This window comes from Globicephala melas, chromosome 2, assembly GCF_963455315.2.
Source record: "Globicephala melas chromosome 2, mGloMel1.2, whole genome shotgun sequence".
NCBI classification, from domain to species: domain Eukaryota; kingdom Metazoa; phylum Chordata; class Mammalia; order Artiodactyla; family Delphinidae; genus Globicephala; species Globicephala melas.
In genome coordinates this window covers 25188921-25214236 of record NC_083315.2, presented here as the reverse complement: position 1 = coordinate 25214236, position 25316 = coordinate 25188921, and the positions used below count along the sequence as shown (strand labels likewise).

At 47.5% G+C, this 25316-nt stretch overlaps 1 protein-coding gene and 1 long non-coding RNA gene across 4 annotated transcripts; one reads left to right on the top strand and one right to left on the bottom strand.

Moving 5' to 3' along the window:
• Nucleotides 1-1550: 1550 nt before the first annotated feature.
• On the bottom strand, nt 1551-25057 carry ANKRD16 (ankyrin repeat domain 16). Of its 3 annotated transcripts, XM_030836887.2 has the most exons (8): nt 24695-25057; nt 22591-22811; nt 21020-21062; nt 17920-18028; nt 17268-17429; nt 16084-16162; nt 13536-13714; nt 1551-5792 (listed from the first exon to the last, which is right to left on the bottom strand). In XM_030836887.2, exons 1-8 carry the CDS (start codon nt 25012-25014, stop codon nt 5559-5561), a joined length of 1347 nt encoding a protein of 448 aa, XP_030692747.1. In that variant the 5' UTR covers nt 25015-25057; the 3' UTR covers nt 1551-5558. The 3 variants fall into 3 exon arrangements, with proteins under 3 accessions (XP_030692747.1, XP_060149349.1, XP_030692748.1); XM_060293366.2 differs by lacking the exons at nt 1551-5792; nt 13536-13714 and adding an exon at nt 6252-9503 and having other exon boundaries at nt 24695-25056; XM_030836888.2 differs by lacking the exons at nt 1551-5792; nt 13536-13714 and adding an exon at nt 14235-15052 and having other exon boundaries at nt 24695-25056.
• LOC132596358 (uncharacterized) lies at nt 5134-18701 on the top strand. The gene is made up of 6 exons (XR_009562462.1): nt 5134-5799; nt 9361-9468; nt 10304-10444; nt 17174-17457; nt 17935-18185; nt 18388-18701. It is a non-coding gene; the product is annotated as an uncharacterized lncRNA (long non-coding RNA).
• Nucleotides 25058-25316: the final 259 nt, after the last annotated feature.

Here is a 25316-nt window from a genome sequence, read left to right as displayed (position 1 = left end):
GGGGAGGAGGGGCATGATGGCTAAAAGGCATGGGGTTTCTTTTTGAGCAATGAGGGTGTTCTAAAATTGACTCAAGATGTTCTAAAATCGGTGAGAGCTGTAAGTATCTGTAAATACACTAAAAACCACATTTTAACTGGGTAAGTTGTATGCCGTGTGAATTATATAAAGCTGTTTTTAAAAGTTTCCAGAAGGCACTGTGCCCCTTTGCACAATTCCTCTTTACTCATAATAAACTTAGTTACTTGAATTTTTTGAATTTCAATTTTTAGCAAGTCTGATATTGAATTTCAATTTTTAGCAAGTCTGATATACAATATTTTTAAATGCCTCATAAGCATTTTAATAAATACTAATAGTATTAAATATCCATTGTTGAGTGTGCTAAATAAACAACTTAATTTCTTAATATGACATATTTTCTCACAAAAGAATAAAATACTTATTACCTACTAAGAGTTTAGCATCTCTGTTCTCATAATAATCCAAGTCCCCGAGTCTATCTTTATGTTTGAATAGGTGATGTGTCTGCAGCTTCTACACTTGACACTTCTTGTAGCGTAGCAGTGGCCCGGAGGATCCGCAGGAAAAAACAGTCCACTTCCTGTCAGGCCCCAGAGGAACTGTGAGAACAGTGAGGTAAAGTTACCAGCTTGCTAACCGCTGTCACGAACAAACAGACACCAAACCCTAGCACTGCCCTCCCACCCCATCCCCGGGATTCCCACGCACTGTGACTAAACAGACCCAGGACAGGGAAAGGGAATTCTGCCTTTGATAAAAGCATCTGACAGAAATGAGAGTACTTTTGTTTGTTTTTGGTTTTTTGCCGTACGCGGGCCTCTCACTGTTGTGGCCTCTCCCGTTGCGGAGCACAGGCTCCGGACGCGCAGGCTCAGCGGCCATGGCTCACGGGCCCAGCCGCTCCGCGGCATGTGGGATCTTCCTGGACCGGAGCACGAACCCGTGTCCCCTGCATCGGCAGGTGGACTCAGAAATGAGAGTCTTTTGCTTTTTCAGGAAGGTATGTAACATTTGTACAAAAGGCCTGTTTACATTTAACTTTAAATTACAGAGCAACTGGAGGGCTTGATACGTTTGCTTGTTTTGTCAGTTCCCTCCCAAAACCAGCCATGCCTGGTCCCTAGGACCTGGCAGCACCTAGCAGCCCTCAGAGCAGGGGTTCCGTGAGAGGCTTGCGGTTAAATGAACGAGTGATGAGAACGTGTGTGCAGATGGACGAGGGCAGGAAAAAAGTATGAAAAAGTAGAAACACTGTATTTGTGTAATGAGAGTATGATTACATTGAATCCCCTAAAATTGCCTTTTGGTGGGGCTTCTCTGGTGGCGCAGTGGTTGAGAGTCCGCCTGCCGATGCAGGGGACACGAGTTCGTGCCCCGGTCTGGGAAGATCCCACATGCCGCGGAGCGGCTGGGCCCGTGAGCCATGGCCGCTGAGCCTGCGCGTCAGGAGCCTGTGCTCCGCAGCGGGAGAGGCCACAGCAGTGGGAGGCCCGCGTACCTCAAAAAAAAAAAAAATTGCCTTTTGGTTTGACTATAATGCTATTAGATAAAATTTGGGTTACAATGTGCACCTGCAATTATACCCACTCAATAGAACCCTATGTAGCAGTTGAGAAGTGTAAGGTGTGCCTATAAAGTCCTAGCATGGAAGGATGTCCAAGATATAGTTATGAGAGAAAAAGAAAGTGAACCCCCCAAAGAAAGTATTAAATTATGATCATAGTTTTTGTAGTACCCTCCCCTGCAAATGTATGTATTTGATTACATACATATAGATAAAAATCTGGAAAACTGCTCACTAAGCTGTTACCTCTGGTTGGTTCTGGAAAGGATAACAGGGAACTTTCACTTTCTGTGTTCATAGTTCTATATTGTTTGTGTTATTTGCATGCTTACACTTTTATTTTAATAAACATTTAAAATCGTAAGCCTTTTCTGCCCTTTTATGTTTTCCTGCACTTGATCATGTATTCATGTTGTATAGTTAGCAATAAAAAAGTTTAAATCACCCATTTTATATTTTTAGTCTTTTTTAAAATTTAGTTTTTATTTTATATTGGAGTATAGTTGATTTACAATGTTGTGTTAGTTTCAGGTGTACAGCTAAGTGATTCAGTTATACATATACATATATCCATTCTTTTTCAGATTCTTTTCCCATATAGGTAATTACAGAATATTTAGAGTTCCCTGTGCTATACAGCAGGTCCTTGTTGAATAAATCACCCATTTTAGCTACACCTTTTCTGTCTTTGGTAATTGCATTTAAAAAAATCTAATTCTTAAAACTCATGCTCACACTGAGGCCGGCACAGACCCAATTCTAAACCAGCACTGTATTTAGCTTTTCACAAGTTACCAGGCTCTCTGATGGGAAGAGCAGCTGTTCTATCAAATGGCAACTCCTTCCTCCCGCAGTGAAAATGTGGAATCACCCAGCTATTTTCATCTGCGTAAATAATAATTTCCTTCCACAACCTGCCTTCTCCCTCTCCTCTCTCTTTCCTGTTTATCTGAGGGGAAGCTGTGTGTGCTGTCTAGCTGGACTTGGCTGTCAGGAAGGATGGTGACCACCTCAGAGGGGATAAACTAGAGGAATTGGTCTTATCAACAATCATCACGTGAGATCTCTCTCTCTCTCTCTCTTTTTTTTTTTAAAGAAGAGTCAACTGTGAGTCTTTGGTTGGTCCAGGAATCTCACAATTCTGAGCCTGGGAGTTGGGTCAGTGGCTCCTGACACCTCATCTCCCACGTGGGTCGACCCAAAGATGCTACTTCCTTCAGGAAACCTCTTCTTCCCTCATGGGAAACAGAGTGAACAGAAGGTGATGATGGCTTCTCAGGGAGCACCCTCTCAAATCTTTGCTCTGAACGCACTCTAAATCACAACCTCCTCATAACTTCCTCTTATTTTACTCAGAGGTATTTTTCAAGCCTTCCTGTAGAACTGGGTATTTCGTTTATAACATAGCCTTGGATGTATTTACTCGCCAATCTGCCAGGGGGACGATTTGTTTTGTGATTTGCCCCGTGAAAATATCTAGAGAATAGGATCTTGTTAGTTGCTTGAAAACCACTTGTAAAGAAGAACTGGTTCGAGATGATTTGTGGGTGGTTGTTTTTTTTTGGTCCTTCCCTGTCCCTGGCCCTTCCCCCCACTTCCTCGTGGGTTAATCGTTTTGAAGGATGTTACTTGCCTACAGAGTGTACCACCCCATCTTTGGATTAAGAGAAAAGGGAAGATTATTGTTGATCCCAGGGGTCCAATGGACCCCTGTTCCATTATTGGACACTGGCAGGTGGGCAACGTCCCCACGGTAAACCAGCCGAGCTGTTGCAATGAGTCACAAAGCCGGGACGTCTGAGAAACTCATGTCACAATCAGTTGCTCCTCTCTCCCTGGTCCCATTCTTCCCTGACATTTGGAAAAATATGGTGAAGATCAGTTAACCCAAGCAATGCAGATGCTGACTATAGAAGAGCCCCAGGTACACGATCTCAGGCCCTGCTGTCGGCCTGGCAGCCTGGCCTCTCCTGTGAGCTCCTTTGACTTGGCAAAACAAAACTGAAGTGAAAACCAAAAGGCAAAGCAGGGGAAATGTGGTTGGGCTGTTTGCCTGCTGTCATTAGCAACCCACTTTCGATCCACTTACTATTTCGGACACCTGCATAGTAAAAGTGTTTGGTTATTATCATGGGGGGGTATCCTACACGCTGAAAAAAATGAGTAAGACGTGTGTGTGTGTAGGCGGCAGGAAATTCACCCCACCGAGAAGTCAGGCTCACAAGTTCGGTGCTGAGGCCAGTGAGAAAAGACAACTTCTGGATTATGTTCCGGCAGATGGAGTGGGAAACTGAAATTCCTGCCTTGGCACAATTCTCACTAATATTTATTAATTTTTTGGGCTGCATTGGGTCTTCGTTGCTGCGCGCGGGCTTTCTCTAGTTGCAGTGAGCGGGGGCTACTCTTCGTTGCGGTGCACGGGCTTCTCATTGTGGTGGCTTTTCTTTTTGCAGAGCATGGGCTCTAAGTACGCAGTCTTCAGTAGCTGTGGCACGTGGGCTTTGTTGCTCCATGGCATGTGGGATCTTCCCGGACTAGGGATTGAACCCGTGTCCCCTGCGTTGGCAGGCAGATTCTTAACAACTGCGCCACCAGGGAGGTTCCCTCTCACTGATATTTAAAAGAGAGAAAATCTCCCAACTATTGGAAAGAGGTAGCGATGCAGCCTGATGCCTTCATGGAGAAATGCCTGGGTGACTGGACGTTCGGGGAGCGTCACACCCGTGACTAAGAGGGCAGGGTGCCAGCTGGGTTTTCAGACACTTGGCTGTAGGGCAGACAAGTTATTGAACTTTGCTGAGCCTCCACTGGATTGGATGGGTGCTTTTTTTTTTGATGTGGACCGTTTTTAATGTCCTTATTGAATTTGTTACAATATTGCTCCTGTTTTTTTTATGTTTCGGTTTTTTGGCTGCGAGGCATGTGGGATCTTAGCTCCCCGACCAGGGATCAAACCCACACCCCCTGCACTGGAAGGCGCAGTCTTAACCACTGGACTGCCAGGGAAGTCCCTGGATGGGTTCTTAGACTTAAAACTCTAAGATCTGAAAAATTTTGACAATACTGTTCCCTGTTGCTATCGGGGAAACGGACACCACACAGTAAGCCATGGAGATGCTTTTAAAGACAGGTTACAAACAAAATAACAATGCCACGGTGCCAACTCTTCGCTCAGCCCCTTCAGTGTGCCAGGCGTTGTACTCTGGCGATTTTGCCGGGTGGGTGTTGTGGCCTTTGTGCAGATGAGAACCTTGAGTCACTTGGTGCAGTCTCCCAGACAGTGAAAGGCAGGGAGAGTCCTCTGCCACCCAAGCCTGGTTCCTGGCATTCATCCTACACACCTGCTCTGACTCGGCATGGGTGAGCTCGGGGGCACCTGAACATGGCATCTCGAGGGGCTGAGATGCCCACAGAGGAGTCACATGACTTTTCACGCTGTCTCTGTCCCTGGTTTGTGAGACGGGAAACAAAGGGGCCACTGTTCAGCAGAAACTGCCCAGCAGAGGCAAGGATGCTCTGTGAACTGGAGTTTCACTTAGGGTCACCAGACCTGGCAAGTGAAAACCCGGGACACCCCCTTAAACCTGAATTTCAGATAAACCGCGAATACTTTGTGAGTGTAATTATATCCTGCGAAATATCTGGGACATATTTATACTAAACAGTACCCGTGGTTTACCTGAAATTCAGATGTAACTGCATCTTCTCTGGCAGCCCCAAACTCACGATATCATATCGTTGTTGTGGACTCCGCTCAGAAAGCCCACGAATCAAAATTCTTTCCATCCTTCGAGGCCCATCCCAGATAACACGTCTTCTGCGAAGCTGTCTCCTCTCCTGGCCCCCAGCACACTGTGCCTGTCACATAGTCACAGAACAAGCCTTGCTCCTCTCTCAGACATCAGACTCGTGAGGGCAGACGCTGGTCCTTTTCCCACAGCTCCTCACTGTGGAATTCATTCATTCCACACTATGCCAACCGCAAAGCAGATGTGGATGCTGATCTCGTGGGTTTTTGTTTCGTAGGAAAGCACGGCATTATCCGGGCAGTTATGAACAGCTGCGTGAAGGGATGGGACAAAGTGCTGCAGAAGGGCTGCTCTGAGGCTGGGGTCCTGCACGGCTTCTCTGGGGGGTGGTGCTCAGGGGCCAGGATGAACAGGAGGAACCCACACGACAAGTCAAGAGAAATTTCCAGAAGACACTGAGGGGTAAGAAAATCTGGTCAGTTTGGGGAACTGAAGGCAGGCCTTTGACATGGAAGTGGGACCCAGAGGTCTTCTACGCGGTGGGTGGCATGGGACTGAGCTCCACCCCAAGTGAAGTTGGTGAGTTAGCGGTGGGTAGTGGGGGCACAATATAATCTGTTATAAGCTTTTTGGGCTGCTTGTGAGAATTACACAAAGCGAAGCACCAAGGTGGAAGAAGCGAGACCAGTCAGAGGCCATTATAGGAATTCAGGTGAGAGAGAAATGGGGGAGGCAACGTGGAAAGGGGCTCACTTGCTGTCCCACCTGTTCTGGAACTTGTCGACTCCCCCCAAGAAGTGGAGGCTGTCTCCCTTGGCTCCTGGGTGAGATTTTCCCAGCCGGCCTTGACGGATGGCAGGTGGGGAGGTGATGCTGCGTGACTTTCCCAGGCAGGTGGGGAAAGGCAGTGTGGGTTCTGCCTGCCCTGCCCTCCCCCCACCCCGCATGCTCACCCCTGGGACCCCAGTCTCACTCCGTGAAGAAGCTCACACCAGCCCATAGGGAGAGGCCTCCAGTGGAAGCCCCTGTGAAGACCTGTGGCCGCCAACCGGCCACATGGACACCAGACGAGCCACCCGCCATGCCTGGTCTGAATCCCTGACCCACAGCCTCCATGAGCACGGGAAACGTTGCTTTGAACCGTTAGACTCTGGGGTAAAATGTTGCGCAGCCATAGTCACTGGAACAAGAGGATCCTGGTTGGAACTTGGGTGGGTAGCAGGGGACCTGGAGAAAAGCTGACCCACCTGAGATGCTGAAAGGAGACAATGTTAACAAGACGTAGTCATGAAAGGGATGGAAAACGTCTCAAGTAGGAAGATAGGAGGAAAGGCCCAGATGGAACACATTTTTTTTTTTTTCCCTGTGGTACGCGGGCCTCTCACTGCAGCGGCCTCTCCCGTTTCGGAGCACAGGCTCCGGACGTGCAGGTCCAGTGGCCACGGCCCACGGGCCCAGCCGCTTCGCGGCATGTGGGATCCTCCCAGACCGGGGCACGAACCCGCGCCCCCCACATCGGCAGGCGGACTCTCAACCACTGCGCCACCAGGGAAGCCCAGAACACATTTTTAAAATCCCTCTTTACATTTTGAATGGTGCATGCATTTCAGCTCGAGAGCTTCATTCGTTCAGTTTAATAATTTGATCCCTGGTAAAATGCAGATTACTCAGGGACTGGTAAAATTTGAGTTTTTCATTCATTTATTAACATCTTAGCATGGATAAAGATTTTGAGATGAAATTTTCTTTTCAGTAAAGAAAATGGAGGGGGACTTCCCTGGTGGCTCAGTGGTTAAGACTCCACGCTCCCAATGCAGGGGGCCCGGGTACGCTCCCTGGTCAGGGAACTAGATCCCACACGCATGCTGCAACTAAGAGTTCGCATGCCGCAACTAAGGAGCCTGCAAGCCACAACTAAGGAGCCTGCAAGCCACAACTAAGGAGCCCGCAAGCCACAACTAAGGAGCCCATGAGCTGCAACTAAGGAGCTGGCGAGCCGCAACTGAGGAGCCCGCTTGCTGCAACTAAGACCTGGCACAACCAAATAAATAAATAAGTAAATTAATTAATTAAAAAAAGAATGATTAAAAAAAGAAAAGGGAGGCACCTGAGGGTCAAGTGGGGAGATGTCCCCAAGGAAGGAAAGAGAAAGAAAATTCAGGACACAAAATACAAATGATGCCTCCATAGGGCATCAGCCCTGACTCTTTATCCTGCTGCTGTTACCGGGGAAGATGCCCACAGGTGACATGCATGTGCTTACCATGTGCCGGTCACCTCAAGCACGACCCCACTGAATCCTCACAATGAACACGGAAGGCACACAAACAGCCCTCATCAAGGCAGCTCTGAAAATGGCATGTGGCAGAGACCCCATCTGGCCCCCAACTTTGATTCTCTGCCAGCTATCATGGCTAAGCTGTGGCCAGCGGGATGGGAATGGAAATGATACACCTGCCTTCGTTTTTAATTTTTTAAAAAAATTTAAAAAAATTTTAAAGGTTTCTTAAAACATTTATTTATTATTATTTATTTATTTTTGGCTGTGTTGGGTCTTCATTGCTGCACGTGGGCTTTCTCTAGTTGCAGTGAGCAGGGGCCACTCTTCGTTGCAGTGCGCGGGCTTCTCATTGTGGTGGCTTCTCTTGTTGCGGAGCACGGGCTCTAGGCGTGCGGGCTTGAGTCATTGTGGCTCGTGGGCTCTAGAGCGCAGCCTCAGTAGTTGTGGCACACGGGCTTAGTTGCTCCGCGGCCTGTGGGATCTTCCCGGACCAGGGCTCGAACCCGTGTCCCCTGCATTGGCAGGCGGATTCTTAACCACTGCACCACCAGGGAAGTCCCTACACCTGCCTTCCTAAAACGGGGGTGCAACTCCCTTTACAGGCTGGTGAGCAGTCTTAGGGCCTGGACCACTGACATCGGGAGTCTGTCTGTCCCCAACTGTCCTAACCCACCCTAGGTTGGCTTTGCCCAGGCTTTTACCTGGGAGAGAAATACACTTGTGTTTATGCCTCTGTTATTTTGGGTATTTGCTATGGGAGAATTTATATTGTAACTAATGTAGGCAACAAAGGAGGTGTGAATAGAGTGGATGGAAGCTCCGAGAAGGAAAAGTTATGTGTGTAAATGTTTTATTGATCTTCCCTCCCCACATACATGCATATAAGGTCAGGAAGGTGTTTTTGAGAAAATATGGGATCCACACTCATGGAGGCCCATTCTTCTTTGCTTTTGGAGTATGTGTTTTTCTTTACTTGCGGACCTTTCTTACTAAGCGATTTTTGTTTCAGTCTAATGTTAAATGATTAAATTGAGCTAGCTAAGCCCGCGTCAACTGGAAGAATGGGGAGAGAGCGAGACCAGAGCTGTGGACCAAGGGACAGGGTAACCTGCAAGCTGGACTTCGTTCCTAGGTCTTTTATGTTCATCTGAATCTTAGTTGATTGTGGATTTTCAGCAAAACGGGGAAAAATAAAGTCCACGCATGCTGTAGTCTGGCACGGGTGAATGCTCTAGAATCTGAGAGGTGCTCTGAAGTTATCAGAGACTAATCCAAACAGACATACCCCACTGCATCCAGGCGGTGTCTTTCCACTCCAAGAATTTTAGTTAGCCTCTATGTACGACCATATCTATTCAAAAGAGGTTTTCTAAAAAAGGAGATATATAGGAAATTATCTCTGCAATGCTGTAGTCTGTTTTTTCTTCACTTATAAATGCACACCAAAAATTTTAGTTACCACGTGAATTTTGTGTAGAGCTAATTCACTCAATATAAAAAAGGCTCTCACAAATCAAGACAAACAAAACAACAGTCAAATATAATGCAAGACGTTGATTTCACTAGTGGTCTCAGTCAATAGCCTCCCAGTATCCAGGCTCTGGGTGGTGCCCTCTGGCGCATGCTCTGCTTGGCAGGAGGACTTGCTTTGGCTGATGGGATGGGAGTGTCTGCACACACAGGGCAGAGACAGAAGGGCACTGGAGTCTCTTTTTCCTCTGTCCAATCTCTGCCGCTGTCAGGAGAGCAAGCCCGGGCCAGCCTGACTGAGGAAGGGACCCACACAAAGCAGAGCCGACTCCATCCTGCACGGCTGGCTCAAGCGACAGGACGCCACCCGCCCGGCTCAGGTAGGATCAGCAAACCACCGGAGGACCCGAAGCCTCTGGAGAAATCAACAGTTGTTTTCTAAGCCACTGAATTTTGTGGTAGTTTGTTGTTGACTAGGTCATAGCTAAACGAATGCTGATAAAAACTGAAAAAATGTAAATGGCCAGTAAATCAATCTAAAGATCTTCAATCTGATCCATAATTAAAGAAATGCAGGATTACAACAGTGAGATGGTATATCAAGTTAGTAGAAATTAAGAACGTGGTAGCACAGCTCTGGTGATGTGTGTGGGAATCAGGCACTTTCCCAGGTGGTAGATTTTAATTAATTAATTAATTTCAATTTTTAAATTTGTTTCAAAGTTAAACTCAGGACACACTGACTTCATAGGAAATCCACTGGAATGTTCTAGGCTGAACACCTGTTTCCCCTTAGTCTCCCCTAACAGAGCATGTACATGCTAACTACTTTCATTTTGCAGTCACTGCTGTCCCACCCCTACCAGTTATACCAAGACCACCTAAACTGTGTGTGTGGTATTCTGAATGTTCTTAGTTATGCCCTAATTTCAATAACTGAAAAAGACTTTCTGCCATAAGCTGTCACTTGAATTCTTTGGCTACTTTTGAAGTCCCAAGAACACTGAAATGATTCTCCTTTGGGGGGATTATTTTATAGGCATTGGTGACTAGCCCCTGGGGCTGTGCTGGTCCCAGGTGGTAGATTTGCTAAGGTATTCCAGCAACACCGAGTATGGTGGGTGTGTGGACTCGAACGCCACCTCCTCTTTATGGGATTTCCTACGCTGCAGTACCAGGAAGATTATAAACCACGTTTCCTGGGCTCCCTTCCAGCCACACTTCTGGATGTGAGTTGGATTCTGCTAACTGCAGAGCCTGGAGAGGCGCCCTGATCCTGCCAGCAGTACCACTGGTCCTCAGGCCATCCTGGTAACCGGGCGAGGAACGCCTGGAGCAGTGAACCCTGAACAAGAGGTAATCACCGCTCTGCGGTGTTTTTCATCTTGTTTCATGTGCCTCCGGGATGCCACCCACCCTTAAGTATGCTCTGAGTCTTCCAGAGACGGGGAAGAAGGAAAAAGAGGTTTAGCTCACACCACGAGGCTGGCTGAAATGCCTGTGTCCACCCTGAGGTTGACGTTCTCAGGCCAGAAAAGGCCCCGTGGCAGCGCCTGGGTGGCTGATGAGTGTAGATATTCCCCAGCGCTCTTCTCAGGAAGCCCTTGGCCTGTCCATGTTACAAAGTCAATCACCTTTCTGGGGGATGTTACAAATGCTTTCCCATAGGCCTTCCTCATGCAGGCCAAGCAAATCCTACTGTCACGGCTCAGGTCAAAGGCCAGGCCCCACTTCTACCTCGTTTTTCTCGAGAAACATCACATCCCTCTTTCAAATTGGGTCTTGAACCCTCCACACCCTTGCCGGCTTATGAAAGCAATTTTAACAAGTCTACAGACCGTCAAATGTAAGTTCACATTGTTATTCGCGATGGTAGAAAATGTAACACACGTGTTCCACCAACCCCACTCCCTCTAAATACCGATGTCAGTTGAGGTGTTTGCGTGGGTCCACCTGAAGCTGTCTCCTTACCCTCCCTCCGCTCTCCTGTGCGCCTGGAGCTTGGCCTCCACGGACTTCCGGTCCCCCTCCCCCACCTCCCGAAGGACCCGCTCCCTAAACCTGCTTTCAGTCGAATTTGACAAAGCTTCACTGGTTATCCCATCTACATCTCATCTTAACGAGATAAAATAACCCCAAAATGACAACATAAAGGAATAAGTGTGGACAGTCATACGATGGGGCATTAGACAGCCATTAAAGTAAAAGGTCACAGAATTCTGAAGAGTATTAGGATGTGCTTGAGATGTAAAGTTGGGGTAAACCGCACAGACAGCATCATCTCAACTATGTACATTTACAAAGACTAGGAAGAAGTAAGGGTGGTCATTTCAGGGCAGCGGAATGATCGGTTTTGTTTTCTCCTTTACTTTTTTATATTTTACAATGGGCTCTATTAAAAAAAAAAAAGCCTGGGCGAATAAAAGGGACATTGCTCTGTGCCGCCACCTGCTAGCGGATCTAGGAACAGCAGGCTGGATAAAGTGTTGCTCCCCCCGCCCCCCAACAGCAGAGCTCTCATTTTCTGAGTGTGAGTTTTGTGCTTTCTTTTCCATGTTGCAATCCCTTTTCTACTTTTGTCTTGTAAATACTTTCTTGTATAACTTTTTTTGGTAATGTGTGTTGGGTCCCAGCTATTTTCAAATGACAGCAATTCTTTGTATCCCTTCCGGCTTCTGCTCTGACCTCTCACGTGGATCAGCTGTGCTCTCGGAAGGACCGGCCACGGTCTCTGGACGTGGGTCATGGATGAGGCGCTGGGAACCCTGGTGAAGGTGGCAGCCAGCATCGGCGGTCAGCGCCCTTGGTCACATCAGAGCCCCGACGGCTGTGCGGGGAATGCATCTGAGGGGGCGCAGGAGGAGAACTTGGGCTGTGGCAGCAGCGGTCTGGATGTGAAGCCTGAACCAGGGAGTCACCATAAGGATGGAGCTGACCAGACTGGCCGGGCCTCCTGTAGAAGGAAGGGACCCGGGGAGGCGGGATCAAGGGCGGTGTCACAGCTCCGACAGCAGGCGCAGAATGAATGTACACAGTTTGGGGGAGGCTAGGGTTTTTTGGTTTTTTTTTTTTTTTTTACAATTTTTTACTTTATATTAGGGTATAGTTGATTTACAATGTTTTTTTTTTTTTTAATTTTTTATTTTAGGGGGAGGCTAGGTTTTGAGCGAGTTGAGTGTGGGGCAGCCTTGGGACATCCATGCAAAAACGTACAGCCGGCAGCAGAGGGTCAGGGCTGGAGGGACTCAACGGTCAGGGGGCAGTGAGATGAGATGGATGAGACGGGTGGAGGCACACTCGGCACAGGGACAGTGCTGAGCGGGGACAGAAGCATGTGTGGGATAGGCCCTGACAGAGGCGCTCACGACAGAGACGGAAAAGGAAGGTCAGAAAGGAAAACCCAGAAGCGTGTTGTCGGAGGTGACAAGAAACGAGCTTCCGGAAGGTGGGAGTGATTGATAATTGAACTGAAAGGATCAGTAACATGAGGGCTAAAGGCACGTTACTTGATTTGGCAATTGGGTCCCGGTGACCTAAAAGCAGCAGTGAGGAAGCCAGGCGGCAGGGGCCGGCAGTGCCCATGAACTGGGAACCAAGCACAGGCTCTTCTCTAAGGAGGTCGGGATGAGAAAGGATGCTTGAGATGGAGGATAATTAGGAGGGGCTGCCCCTCTTAAGAGCCAGGGATGGAACGAGACTGGCCAGGAAAGGCACTCAGCACAGCATCCAGGACACAGCAAGTGCTCAAGAAACAGAAGTTATTGTTCACTCGTTGGCTATCTCATGATCTACAACCTTACCATGTGCCAGGCATTGTTCTGGGCCCTGTAGATATAGTCAGTGAGCAAGAGACACAAAAACCCTGGCCAAGGAGCTTACATTCTCGTGGGTGAGACAGACAACAGAGAAAATAAATAACTCAAGACAGCTGGTATATTCCACAGTGGTAAATGCTATGGAGAAAACATGAACTAAGTGAAGAAGATATAAAATGTTGAAGGAGGGAACAAAATTCTAGATCTGGTGGCCAGGGACGGGCCCCACTTTTAACACCCAAAGGAAGTGAGAAAAGTACCTATAATTAGGAAGTGAGAGAATAATACTAATGATCATTAGTATTGACCACCATTACTAATGTATTGACCACCATACTAATACTAATGATCATTAGTAATGACCACCATTGTCATTAGCATTCTCAATATATTACTACTGCGGTAATAGGTTGTAATTATATCATCACCACTATCTTTGCCACAATGAATGTTACTATCATCACTGCCCTCTCTGGCTCTCGAGTAGCTTTGGCAGCAGCATCCAGCAGCCCTGTCCACGCTACAGGGGCGTTTTCAATGGAGACCCGTGTACTGGAGAACCAAGCATAACCCGACAGACCATCATCACGGCGAGTGTGTAAGGCAGAGGCACAGCTCGGGTGGGAACACACCTGTGTGCAGTCACTGCAAAGAAAAAGCTGCTTCACGTGTGTGTTGAGGGGAGAAGGGCAGCCCCAGACCGGTCTTTCTGTCCCACCTGCAAGTAGGGATGCACGTAACAGGCCATCCTCAGACCCAAAGGCAGGGACACGAAGACATCTCTGGAGCAACAGGAAACGGTTAACTGCAGCTGGAGAAGGTGCAGATGGAGACAGTGTGTGATTCAGAGGTCCCAGTCGTGTTTCTACCAGCACATTTATCTGGTTGTTAGGGATAAAAATCAGCCAGCACCACCTGGGAATAACAGAGAACTGGACATTCCTGCTATTTGCCCAGCCTGGCACGATGCTGAGAACGGGGGTGAGGGCGTGCGATGAGTTCTTACTAGATGACACTGAACGAGGGGACTGAGTCTTGCTTGTGATTGATGCAAACGCTTTTTTAACAGATTGACTTGGACTAATAATTATTATTTGCATATAAAGAAAAGGAAAAGATACAGGAAAAGAATCCAAATGCCTGAGGACTCATCCTTTCTTCAATCTGTTTAAGTTGCTACAAAATTTTTCAAAGTTACAATGTCGAGTGTTTCACTTCTGGACAGCCACAAGCTTCCGTGGGCAGGTGGAAGGTGGGACAGGAAATGTGACCTGTGGGACAAACCCCATTTTTCAAATGAGGTCGTGGAAAGGCTTTGTAAATATCTTCAATGCGTTTTGAGATGCCTTTATTATCCAAAGGGAGCCAATTCAGAACTTGTCATTAAAAAAATAATAACCTCAAGATTAAAACATTATAGCTCAAGGAGCAGTGCTTAGACTATAGAAACGTTTCCATTCCTTGTAAATGTCTATGTAAACAGATCCCAGCATTTCCTTCCAGGCTTTGAAGCCAAAAGTTAAACCATTGCAATGCCAATGAAAAGCCCATGAAAGAAGAAAGTATACAGGCCAATTATGTTTTACCTCTCAAGGCAATAGGAACTTGCTATATTCTAAATATTGTTATCATGGCCTCACCACACACTCTTGATTATAAAACATTTCACACACATACATAACAGTATGTACACTGTATTTTCATGCTTCTCTAAGGATTCCAGACACCGACTTCATCAACATCATCTGACTCCACTGGAAGGGCAGAAAAAGTGAATCAGAGATTATGGAAAGATTCCGATCGTGCGGTGTGCAGTCATACAGCCAGGAAGACAGACGCCTCATTCCTGGGGAATCCGCCACCAAAGCGGGGAGTGCAGGAGAGGGAGGGCAGAAAACACTGGCTACTGGCCCATTTCATTGCATCTGCAAACAGATTCAAGCAGCAGGACGTGGATTACTGTGGGTTCACTGTTTTCCTCTGGAAACGCCCTCCGCTGTTGCGCTGTGGTTGAAGCACTGAAGGACGTCCGGACTCCGTGTGAGCTGCTGAGCCAGGGCGCCCGTCATGTCCAGAGAGTCCTCGAGCCCAGAGCACAGGAGGAACTTGACGCAGGCCGCGTGCTGCCCCGCGCAGGCCAGGTGCAGGGCTGGGTGGGGACAGAGGCACCCAGCTCAGTGCATCACCTACAGCAGTACTGACTGGGGAGCAGGATGCCCCTGATAAAAACACTGACTCTTTCAACTGCACAGATTTCATAGTTCCATATTCTTCCCTATGACTTTGCCTATTCTGGATCAAAACATTTTTCCTTTTAACCTGACTTGGTCACAAATGGTTTTAAAAGTAACAAAACCAATCAGAGAGAATTTGAGAGACTTGTCTAAAACAACAAAGTAAGTTAATGAGAAATAGGAGACTTTAAATAGTACAGAAGACATTTTCAAAGTTTTGTGAATTCTCTGTGTAAGTGAAAATATCACCATGAGTGAGAATGACGTAACAGAAAGAAAAACTGCTGACACATCTTCCCATTCTGGTTAGAAATTGGCGCTGAGGGTTTCTGATGTGCTGTGAGCCATGATCCTGGGTCCTGCTCCCCTGTCGTTAGGAGAAAGTTTGTGTCCTGGGACTTAGTGATCTTCCTCTGCAGCCCTGGAGTGAGTTGTGAGGCATCACAAGGTCCTACTTAACCCTTGCAAGATGGACACTGGTGCATAGAGTGCTAAGAAGGTTTATTCTAAAGTCCAGGTCTAAGGAATTAGCTCTGAATATATCTTTCTGAGCCCAAAATCTAAAAAATTATAGTGATTAAGGTTTTAAAATACATTCCGTGGAGAGAAGACCTATGAAGAATCTATGTAACACCTGGGGAGCTGGTGTGATCATGGATTAAGATAGAAAGTGCTTTGATGTCACATATGTTGTGTGGTTTAAAATAATCAAAACAACAACAGTAATACCAGCAGCAGTAAGGAGTAGTAGTCATCATTGTTACCATGGTAACAGCAGTAGTTCTATAGCTTTGCAAATGGAAGAGGTGCTTTTTTAAGGAAAAGTTGCTGAGCTACTAGAGGAATAATATTAAAAGTGATGATTTTAACATAGAAGTCCATTGTTTACATTGTTTACATTCAGTTTACTAATAATTTTCAAAGCACGTGTAAAATGAGGTCGTACCTGATCGATTTCTTTCGTCCTTGGCGTTGATGTCGGCACCCAAGGACAAGAGTGTCTGAATTGTGCTTACGTGTCCTTCCTGAGAGTTGAAATAAAGGTGTTACCACTGTAACAACAAAAGCAAGTCTTAAACACAAACTCTAATGCACATTAGGTGCTTCTTCTAAAATACTCGACTGCTGAAACTGAATTTTCATATCCAAAGGAAGGCTCATCACATTACTCTCGAACTTCAGCATAAATCATTAAAGATGTAGGTGACGTTTAGTTATTAGAATACAGATGATCAATTTTGTAGCCAAATCACTGACCACTATGGTTGGGTTTCCCTCAGTGTAAGGAGTATAAATCTTGTGATTTACTCAGAAAGCACAATTCTAAATGTCCCAAGCAAACACACTCTTTGCTAAATCTTTAGGGGAGAAATAAACTGGAAAAGAGCGTAACCTCCCCTGGATGGGATTCTTATCATAGCTGGCATTGTCCTTCGTGAAGCAATCAATATACCTTTGTCCAGCCAGTTAGCCTGTCAGTACCTGCTGAGACTGAAACCAAGGCTGCAGGTTCAATCTTCCCACTCGCTTTTATCCCCGTGGCCATAGACCATGCTCTTAGCCCACCCTCAACTGTATACCCACGTTCTCAAAGGGGGAACACAGGCAGGGGAGTGCAGTTCACCAGAAAAATGTTTATTCCTGTTGCTAGGAAAACAAGTAAAGGCAGGCGGCCAATAATATTAAAGATAGTGGCTAGTTTTCTAGCGAAAACTTTTGTGTGTCTTCAATACTTCATACATCAGAGAGCCCAGTAAATGCAATTCCCTTTCCTTAAAGAAATCTTCTGAAATCCAGTAAAAGGATAAGGAACTAGGAAGTTCATACGATGGATTTTTACGGCTTCAAATAACATTATTCCTGAAAACAAAAAAGGGCAGGAGGGAACACAGAGCCCAGACATTACATGGAGTAAAGGGCTCTTCTCAGTTTTTACCCAGAAACAAATAAAGGCAGGTTTCTATTTAAAGGGCCACAGGGCTTTAGAATCATGACCATTTTAAGAGTATGTCATGGGCAATTTCTTTTTTCCATAGAGATCGAGCAAAAGAACCACGACTACAGGGTTACTCATCAACAGAATTAGGCAAGCCTCAGGAAGCAGGAACACTGTTCTGGAAAGAAACAAACCTTAGCTGCGTAGTGAAGTGCTGTGAGGTGGGTGGAGGCTGCTCTCACATCTACGTTGATGCCAAGCTCAGAGACCAAGAATTGGACGGCCTCATTCTGCCCAGTGACTGCTGCCCGGTGGATGGCCTGGGCCCCCAGGGAGTCCTCAGCAGAAACACAAGCCTAGAGGTTGGGAGAGACATGAACAAAAGTAAGGAGCAGAGATACCTGGGACCATGGACTTCTGACATTTTGGCAAAACTCTGTGGTCTACGTACATTTTCCTGGGCACATGATACATACAAAGCTTTTGTCAGATTCCCAAAGGATGCTCTAACCAAAAAAAATGGTTAAGATTCAACGCTGTAGGCTAAAGTGCCAAACAAATAGAGTCACTGGGGAGAGTCCGTTGTTATTATTATTACGAAACAACTACTATTTATTGAATACTTATTTTGCTAACTGCTTTATGTACATTATGTTATGTAATCCTTATAGTAACCCTGTTTTACAAATGGAAACACTGCTGCTTAAAGAGGTAAAGGGGACCTCAGAGGGGGGGATGTGGCAGAGCTGAGATTTGAACCCATGATCTGAACAATGCTTCCTGTTTATCCCATGATCTAAAACTTGTAGGAAGAACTAAAGGGATAAAACCAAACCATTTCTATACCTTGTGTTTTTCGAGGAGCAGCCTGGCTACGTCGATGTGTCCACACTGGATGGCGTCCATGAAGGGTGTGAGGCCACACTTGTCTCTGCAGTCCGGTTCATACTGGCACCTAGAGCCCAAACACAAAGTAACAGCTGGGAACAGTCACTGCTTCAAACCCAACGGTGCTGACTCCTGACCAGCTGCCTTATAGATGATCCGTGAGAATCTGGAGTGCTTGCCCTCCTTCCCTACCTCAGTATCTGTACTGAGCTCTTCGAGAGCAGGTTGGTTTCCCCAGCAAACCTTCTCCTCCTCTAAGCTTCCTGTCACATTTTAGGGACCATGATCTCTCCAGCTTCTCATGCAGAACCTTGAAGTCACCCCTCATCCCTCATAGCCAATCTATTACCAAAACCTCTCAATTCTACATCCAAAATATTAAACAAAACTGTATCCTTGTCTCCATCTTTGTCTTCACCCCTTAAGACCAAGTCAACAGGGACCTCCCTGGTGGCGCAGTGGCTAGGAATCCACCTGCCAAGGCAGGGGACACGGGTGCGAGCCCTGGTCTGGGAAGATCCCACCTGCCACGGAGCAACTAAGCCTGTGTGCCACAACTACTGAAGCCCGTGTGCCACAACTACTGAAGCCCATGCGCCTAGAGCCCATGCTCCACAACAAGAGAAGCCACCGCAATGAGAAGCCCACGCAAGAGGGATATATGTATATGTATAGCTGATTCACTGTGTTATAAAGCAGAAACTAACACACCATTGTAAAGCAATTATACTCCAATAAAGATGTTAAAAAAAAAAAAGCCCTGACCCCACAACTAAGAATAGCCCCTGCTTGCTGCAACTAGAGAAAAGCCCATGTGCAGCAACCGAGACCCAGTGCAGCCGGGAAAAAGAAAACAAAAGACCAAGTCAACACGCAACAGCCTCCTACCCATTTTTCTCTCTTTGGTTCTGGCCCAGCCATTCTGTTCTCACCACTAACAGAGTAATCTTTTCACCATGTAATTTGGGTACAGCCTCTCCTGGTTAAAAGCTTTAACTACTTCCCAACCACAAAGGACAAAGCCTAAAACCTCAACATGACCTCCCACGGTCAGGATTATGTGGCATCCACTCACTTCTCCGGGATCCTCTGGCCCCTCCTCCCTGTGCTTAAGGCGACCCCCCTTCTGTCCAGTCCCACTTTCTTCTCGGTCCCACAGCCTATTTGTCCTCCTTCTTCTGTTCCTATTGCTTCATGGTCCTACCTCCTTTCATTCCTACCCGTCTTCCCTTCTCCCCAGTCCTCCCTTCTTCCGTTCCTACCTTCCTCGTGGTCACACCTGTCTCCCCTTCCTCTCGGCCCTACCTCTCACCTGTCCCATCTTCTTCTGTTCCTACCTTCAACGGTCCTGCCTGTCCCACCTCCTTCTGCTCCCCAGGGTGCCAGGCTCTTTGCTGCCTTTGCACTTGCTGGTCCCCTCTGCTTGGAACATCCTAGTGCCATTCTTCACCTGGCCACTCCAAGGCATCCTTCAAATCTCAGCTTCAGGAGGACCTCAGAGGCCCATCTTCTCCCCCAGATCTACAGGACGACCCCTGCTCCCGCAAAGCATTGTGGACTTTCCCTTTGTAGTATCATCACCATTTGAAATTTTATGACATTTCTGTGATTGTGTGTCTATACTTGGCTTCCACACTAGCCTGAAGGCTGTTAGGGAAAGAACGGTGTTAACTGCTTATCACCCAGTGCTTAACACACACAGGAAGTGCTTAGAAAACATCTGTTGAATGAAGGAAGGAGTATTTATGACTGCAGGTATACAGTCCCAACGCGTAGGAGGCAAGCCCTACACAGTGATGCTTTCGGGGCACTACATGAGGCCTCCTCCTCTTCACTCATCGTCTCCTAGGTAACCACTTCCATCCTATGGATTCAATCGTCACTTCCATGTTGACGAGGCCCCCTCCTGTATCTCAGCCCACACCTCTCTTCTGGGCTAAAATCTGTGTCTAACTGCCCGCTGGATGTCTCTGCCTGGGTGTCTCATAGGTACATGTGACTCAACATGCCCAAAAGTGACACTGCCAGCTTCTCCCCAAGCCTGCCCCTCCTCCCCAGGTGTCATCTACCTCGGCAGGTGGCACCAGCACAGCACCAGCTGCTTAAACAAGACACCTGGCCATTATCCTGGACTCGTCCTTCTCCCTCATTCCGTTTGTCCCTTTATTCACCGAGATCTGGTGATTCCACCTCTCAAGTGTCTCCAGACCTTTCTCTTCACCCTATAGTCAGCATCGTGGTCCAGCCACCACCATCTCTCCTGTTCAACTGCAACAGCCGCCGGACTGCGTTCACAGCACCCACGCTTGCTCCCCCTCCAATCCATTCTGTTTTGCAACCAGGGGATCTTTGAAAAATGAAAATCTCTTATTATTCAGTGGTATCTTATATGCTTAGCACAAGATCTGGAATCCTCAGGTGGTGCCCAGTGTCCCACTGGCCCTGAATCGCCCTTCCTCTGCAGCCTCCCCGTCACTCTTGGGACACAGCAAGTGCCTATCTTCTTTTGGTCTCTTCCGTGCACTGTGTTTGTCCCCGGCCCTGAGCATTCACGGTACTGTCACCTCTGCCTGGAATGCCCCCTCCACCCTGCCCCCATTTTCAGCCTCTTCCAGGTCATAGCATCAGTGTCACTGGGGCCAAGATCCCTCACCCCTAGGCCACGTCCCATGCTGTTGTGGGGACCTCGCAATTCCCTGTAATGCTCATCAGACTCACACGACATGGGCAGCGTCTATCTTCCCTGCCCGTCTGTGAGTTCCATGGGTTGGGGGGGAAACCGCATTATCTTGTTGCTGTGGTAGCCCCTGTGCCTGGTACAGTGAGTGCTGAGTGAGCATATGAATGTCTGTTGAATGAACAGATAAAAGGCCAATGTTTCCCCAGGTTTGTCAGCTATTTTTGTTTCACCTTCTTTATCTGCTTAAGTCCTTTGTTCATGTCTGTTTTGGTACCTTAGATTCTTTATGAACATTTTGTCTGAGCTCTGATATTATGCAGCACTGATATTAACTGTCAATTAGCAAATATTTTCCTTAATCTGCTGTTCTGTTCTTACCTCTGAAGAAGCACCTCTACTGCCTCTGAACAGCCATGCATTGCTGGGTGGAGAGAGTTGAGAATGAGAGCTTTTTAGCACAAAACCAAAATGCTTCTTCCCTCCTGGCACCTCTCTGTGCCCCATCCCTCTAGCTGTAACTTCCAGGAAAGAGTATTAAGTTAGGTACACTGCCACCGCCCCAGAAAAAGACAAATTTAGCTCGATGAGTGGTAAAGGGTGATGTTTTCACTTAACAGGTACAAGGCTCACACTTGATTATCTTGTCTTTATGAGACTCTGATGGCAAACATTCAATCTTAAACCTGCCTCCTCACTTTCGTGCTACAAATCCCTAGGACCAGTCAGTTTTTTCCCAAGAAATGTAAAACATTTTAAGAGTAATCCATGACAAAATAACCAGGAATTTAATTCTCCTGCTAGAAATAACTATCCTCTATAATAAAGATTTCGAGGGAGTTCCCTGGTGGCCTAGTGGTTAGGATTGCGAGCTTTCTCTGCTCTAACCCGGGTTCAATCCCTGGTCAGAGAACTGAGATCCCACAAGCCACACGGCGTGGCCAAAAAAAAAAAAAAAAAAAAAAAGATTTTGACTACCTACTCTCCACTATTTTGTGTGAATGACTGGGCACTGACTGTTTCTCCACAAGAGCAGGGTAGTTCATCAAACAATTCATGAGCAGAGAAGTTTTTCCACTCATGTGCAAAGTTTTATAAAGGATTCTTTAGTCCCTAACTGTGGCCAGAATAACTGTGTGCCTATCTCCTCAATTACATCATGTCACAGGCATTGATTTCAGAGAAACCTAAAAGCCCTGTATTCTAATTCAATGTGCTATCCAGAGGGCTAAAGATTATGTTCTAAATGTCTTGACCTGGACTCTTGGTCTGCTTAGTGCCCCTTTTGTCTTATACCGTGGTGCTTTTGCTTTCAACTAAGATAATCTACAAATAAACAGTTCAGAGTTAAGGATAATTACTCCAAACAATGAAAATGGTAGTCCAGATTTATATTCAACATTGTCACTAGATAAGTCACATCCATTGAGCCCTGGTATTTAATTATAAGCACCTATATTTATTTAAATGGACAGTACCATAGTAGGTATTACTGAAGATAAAAGGAAATAGTCCCCTTTCCTTTTGCTTTTAATAATAATAATGTCAAAATGGTTGTGAAAATAGCAGCTGTAGCTGTCCCGTGCTCACTGCGTGTGGAGCACTGCACAGAGGGCCTTGCATGTGCCTTAATCCCTACGACCTTGTGATATGGGCATCATCATTATCATTATTTTGTGGCTGAGGAAACCTGCTCAAGAGACTAAGTTCCTTGCCCAAGGTCAAAGACTTAGTAAGGAACAGAACCAGCCTACCATCTAACTGGGGAGGAGAAGACAAATGTATGTGAAAAGTCACCTAAAACAAGAAAGAAGAGCATGTTAAGGGCCCGGTGACACTGGTTTTAGAAACTAAGTGTTTGCCAAAATACCCCAAAGCTGCTCGTATTCCTTGCCATTTCCCCAACCCCTCGCTCCCTGGTGGGTGGCATCCCGCACAGCTCCAGGTCATACCTGCCGTGTGCAGCGGGGTTCTCCCAATCTTGCTCTCTGTCTTCCAGGCAGCTGGGCAAACAGCGAGCAGGTACTGGAGGATCAGAGGGTCGCCTTCTCGGCTGGCAATGTGGAAACTGTTCCAGCCATCTTTGTTCTTCAGCAGTGGATTGGCGCCATGCTCCACGAGGTCCTGGACCACCTCAAGATTCCTCCTTGTGCAAGCCATCATCAGAGGAGTCCTAAGATCAATCGGGACAAGCTGTCAGACGGAAGGGCAGCTGAGGCATTAGAAGCGCTCGACCAGGGCTTCAGAAAAACGCACACCCTTGGCAGAGACGGAAGACCTAGAGGACTCGAGAGTCTGGGAAGCAGGAAAACAGCTTTGGCTGGCAACTTCCCTGCCTGTCGTGAGGGCCCTGGGAGAATTAACAAGGGGAAAATGACTGTGACGTGGGTGCCCCTACAGGTGGGGAATACTGAGGAGGCAAAGTTGTTTCTGAACTAGTTTTTAGTATGGCACTGAATTGGAACAGAACTAGTCAAAATCACAGTTTGTGCTTAATATTTGCATAAGAAGTACTGTGCTGGACTTATCCCATTCACCTCAATCAGTAACCGATAATTAAACTGTTCTGAAACGGAGTTAAAACAGAGCAGATGACAAAGTGCCTTGCCGTAAGGAGCCTACATTGGTGGAGCAAATGAAACGGCGTGATTACAATAAGGTTCTGAACTGATGTGTGTCCACAACCATGGGACAGTGAACTACATCACTATCAACTCCTCTTCTCCCACATCAGTGATTTTGTGCTTCTGCCTTCTCATCTGCTATGACTCTCGGAAGCAGGGGCAGGTCTTGTTTACCTCCTGTCCCAGGGGCTGGCCCAGCTGAAGCTCAACGTAACTACATGGGTCTCAGCCAGGATCTGTCCTCTGAGACTGCTTTGACATTACTTAATTACCAACACTATTTTGATTTTTTATTTTTGGTAATGTAGTAATGATAGTGAATGAGAAATCAAGAGGGAGACACCCAGATAAATGAAGGCTGGAATCTTCAAGAGTGCTTCACAGAGGGAATGAATCCAGGGAAGGTACTTGAGAAAGCCAGCAAGGTGAGAACAGGCAAAAATGTCTCACTGTAACTGCACTTCCCAAGCACACAATCAAATGAAACGTGCCCTTTTAACGGTTGTTTGGGAAGACTGTTTCCTTACCCACAGAACTGGATAAGCATAAGAAAATCAGTTTTGTGCTTAGTCACAGCCAAAGTGCAAACCTCAAAAAGTCACCAGGTCTACGCCCCCCACCCCCCCATGCCAGTGGGCAAGATGCACTTTGTTTAGCTATCTGGCTGTCTGATGTGTTCCTTATTTATATCAGATCAGGAATCCCTTGTGGATTCATTCAGGAACTTCATTATGTTATGAATCTTCAGATGTTCATAACCTCTAAGGAGGTGGACAGACATAGTACTAAAAACGATGTGGATCTAACACAATGCAATTACTTTGTGTGATGGTTACAGGTGAGCATCGTTGACTGTGGAGGTGGTCATGCAAGGCTACACGTGATAAAATCACACAGAGTACCCCCCCACACACACATGTGTACGTATAACTGGTGAAATCCGAGTAAGTATACTGATTGTAGCAATTGCGGTTCCTTCTTCTTGTTACCTTACTGTGGCTGTTAACATGTTAACTTTGGGGGAAGATGGGGGAAAGGTGCATGGGACTTCTCCCATGTCTTTGCAAATTTCTGAGAACCTATAACTACGAATTTCAAAGTATAAAGTTAAAACAATGTCACTGGTGAAGTAATCATTTAGCTACATGTTCCTAGAAGAACATCCCGCCCTGGGGCTCATGCTATACGTAGGACATATAGACAATTTGTAGTTTGCTTATATTCTATCTGATCATGTACTTTACTGTTCTCTGCTCTATCATGGGAGGCAGTCTGGAACAGAAGATCGGAGCAGTAACCCCATAAGGGTAGCAACCATGTTCTGCTCAATAGGGGAAGGCTGAGGGGCTATGGCGTGGAGGCCGACCAAGGAGCGGGAATCTACGATTCTGCGGGGAATGGTGAGGGTCTCTCCGCAAGTTCCGCCACCTACCAGTCGGCCTTCTTCAGGCAGTCGACCGCGGCCCCTCGGCCCAGCAGATACCGCACGCAGTCCCGGTGGCCCATGGCGGCAGCCTCGTGCAGAGGCCGCTTGTAGTCTCTGTTGGCAGCCTCGATGTCCAGCTGCCAGGCCTCGACCAGATAGGCCAGGATTTCCCGGCGGCCGTGGCGCGCGGCGCAATGCAGAAGGGTGTCCCTGGCCGGCCCCGCGCAGCCGGCGCGCCCCGCAGCCCGCAGCTCCTCCCGCAGGGCACACAGCCGGCCTTCCTGCACCAGCCGGCACAGCCGCCTTGGGTCCGCGGGCGCCGCCATGGCCCCTGGCTCCGCTCCTGGTCCGCCCCCGCCCCCAAGGGCCCTCCCCGACCCTTCCCCCGGACGCCCCCGGCCTCGCCCTGCCGGCTCGGCCCCGGGCGGGCGCTCAGGTCTCCGGCTGACCACGCGCCCCGCTGGCCGCCGCGAACGCACGCTCGGAGGCTGCAGCCCGCGCTGGTTTCACTTTCCGGCGAAACATTAGGTGAACCGCAGGACCGCCGCTGCCGTTCCCGGTAACAAGCAGAGCGGACCCGCGGGGACGGGGTGGGGCCCGCGCGTCCCCGCCCACAGCCCCGCCCACC

Bases quoted from the DNA above. Each gene is read 5' to 3' on its own strand.
- ANKRD16 (XM_030836887.2), bottom strand. From the start codon at position 25,014: ATGGCGGCGCCCGCGGACCCAAGGCGGCTGTGCCGGCTGGTGCAGGAA. The intron at 22,812-24,694 runs GTAGGTGGCGGA...GATTGATCTTAG, and splicing joins TGCCTGAAGAAGGCCGACTG to GACTCCTCTGATGATGGCTT. The intron at 18,029-21,019 runs GTAAGAACAGAA...TTTGGGCTCTAG, and splicing joins GTAGAGGTGCTTCTTCAGAG to GTGCCAGTATGAACCGGACT.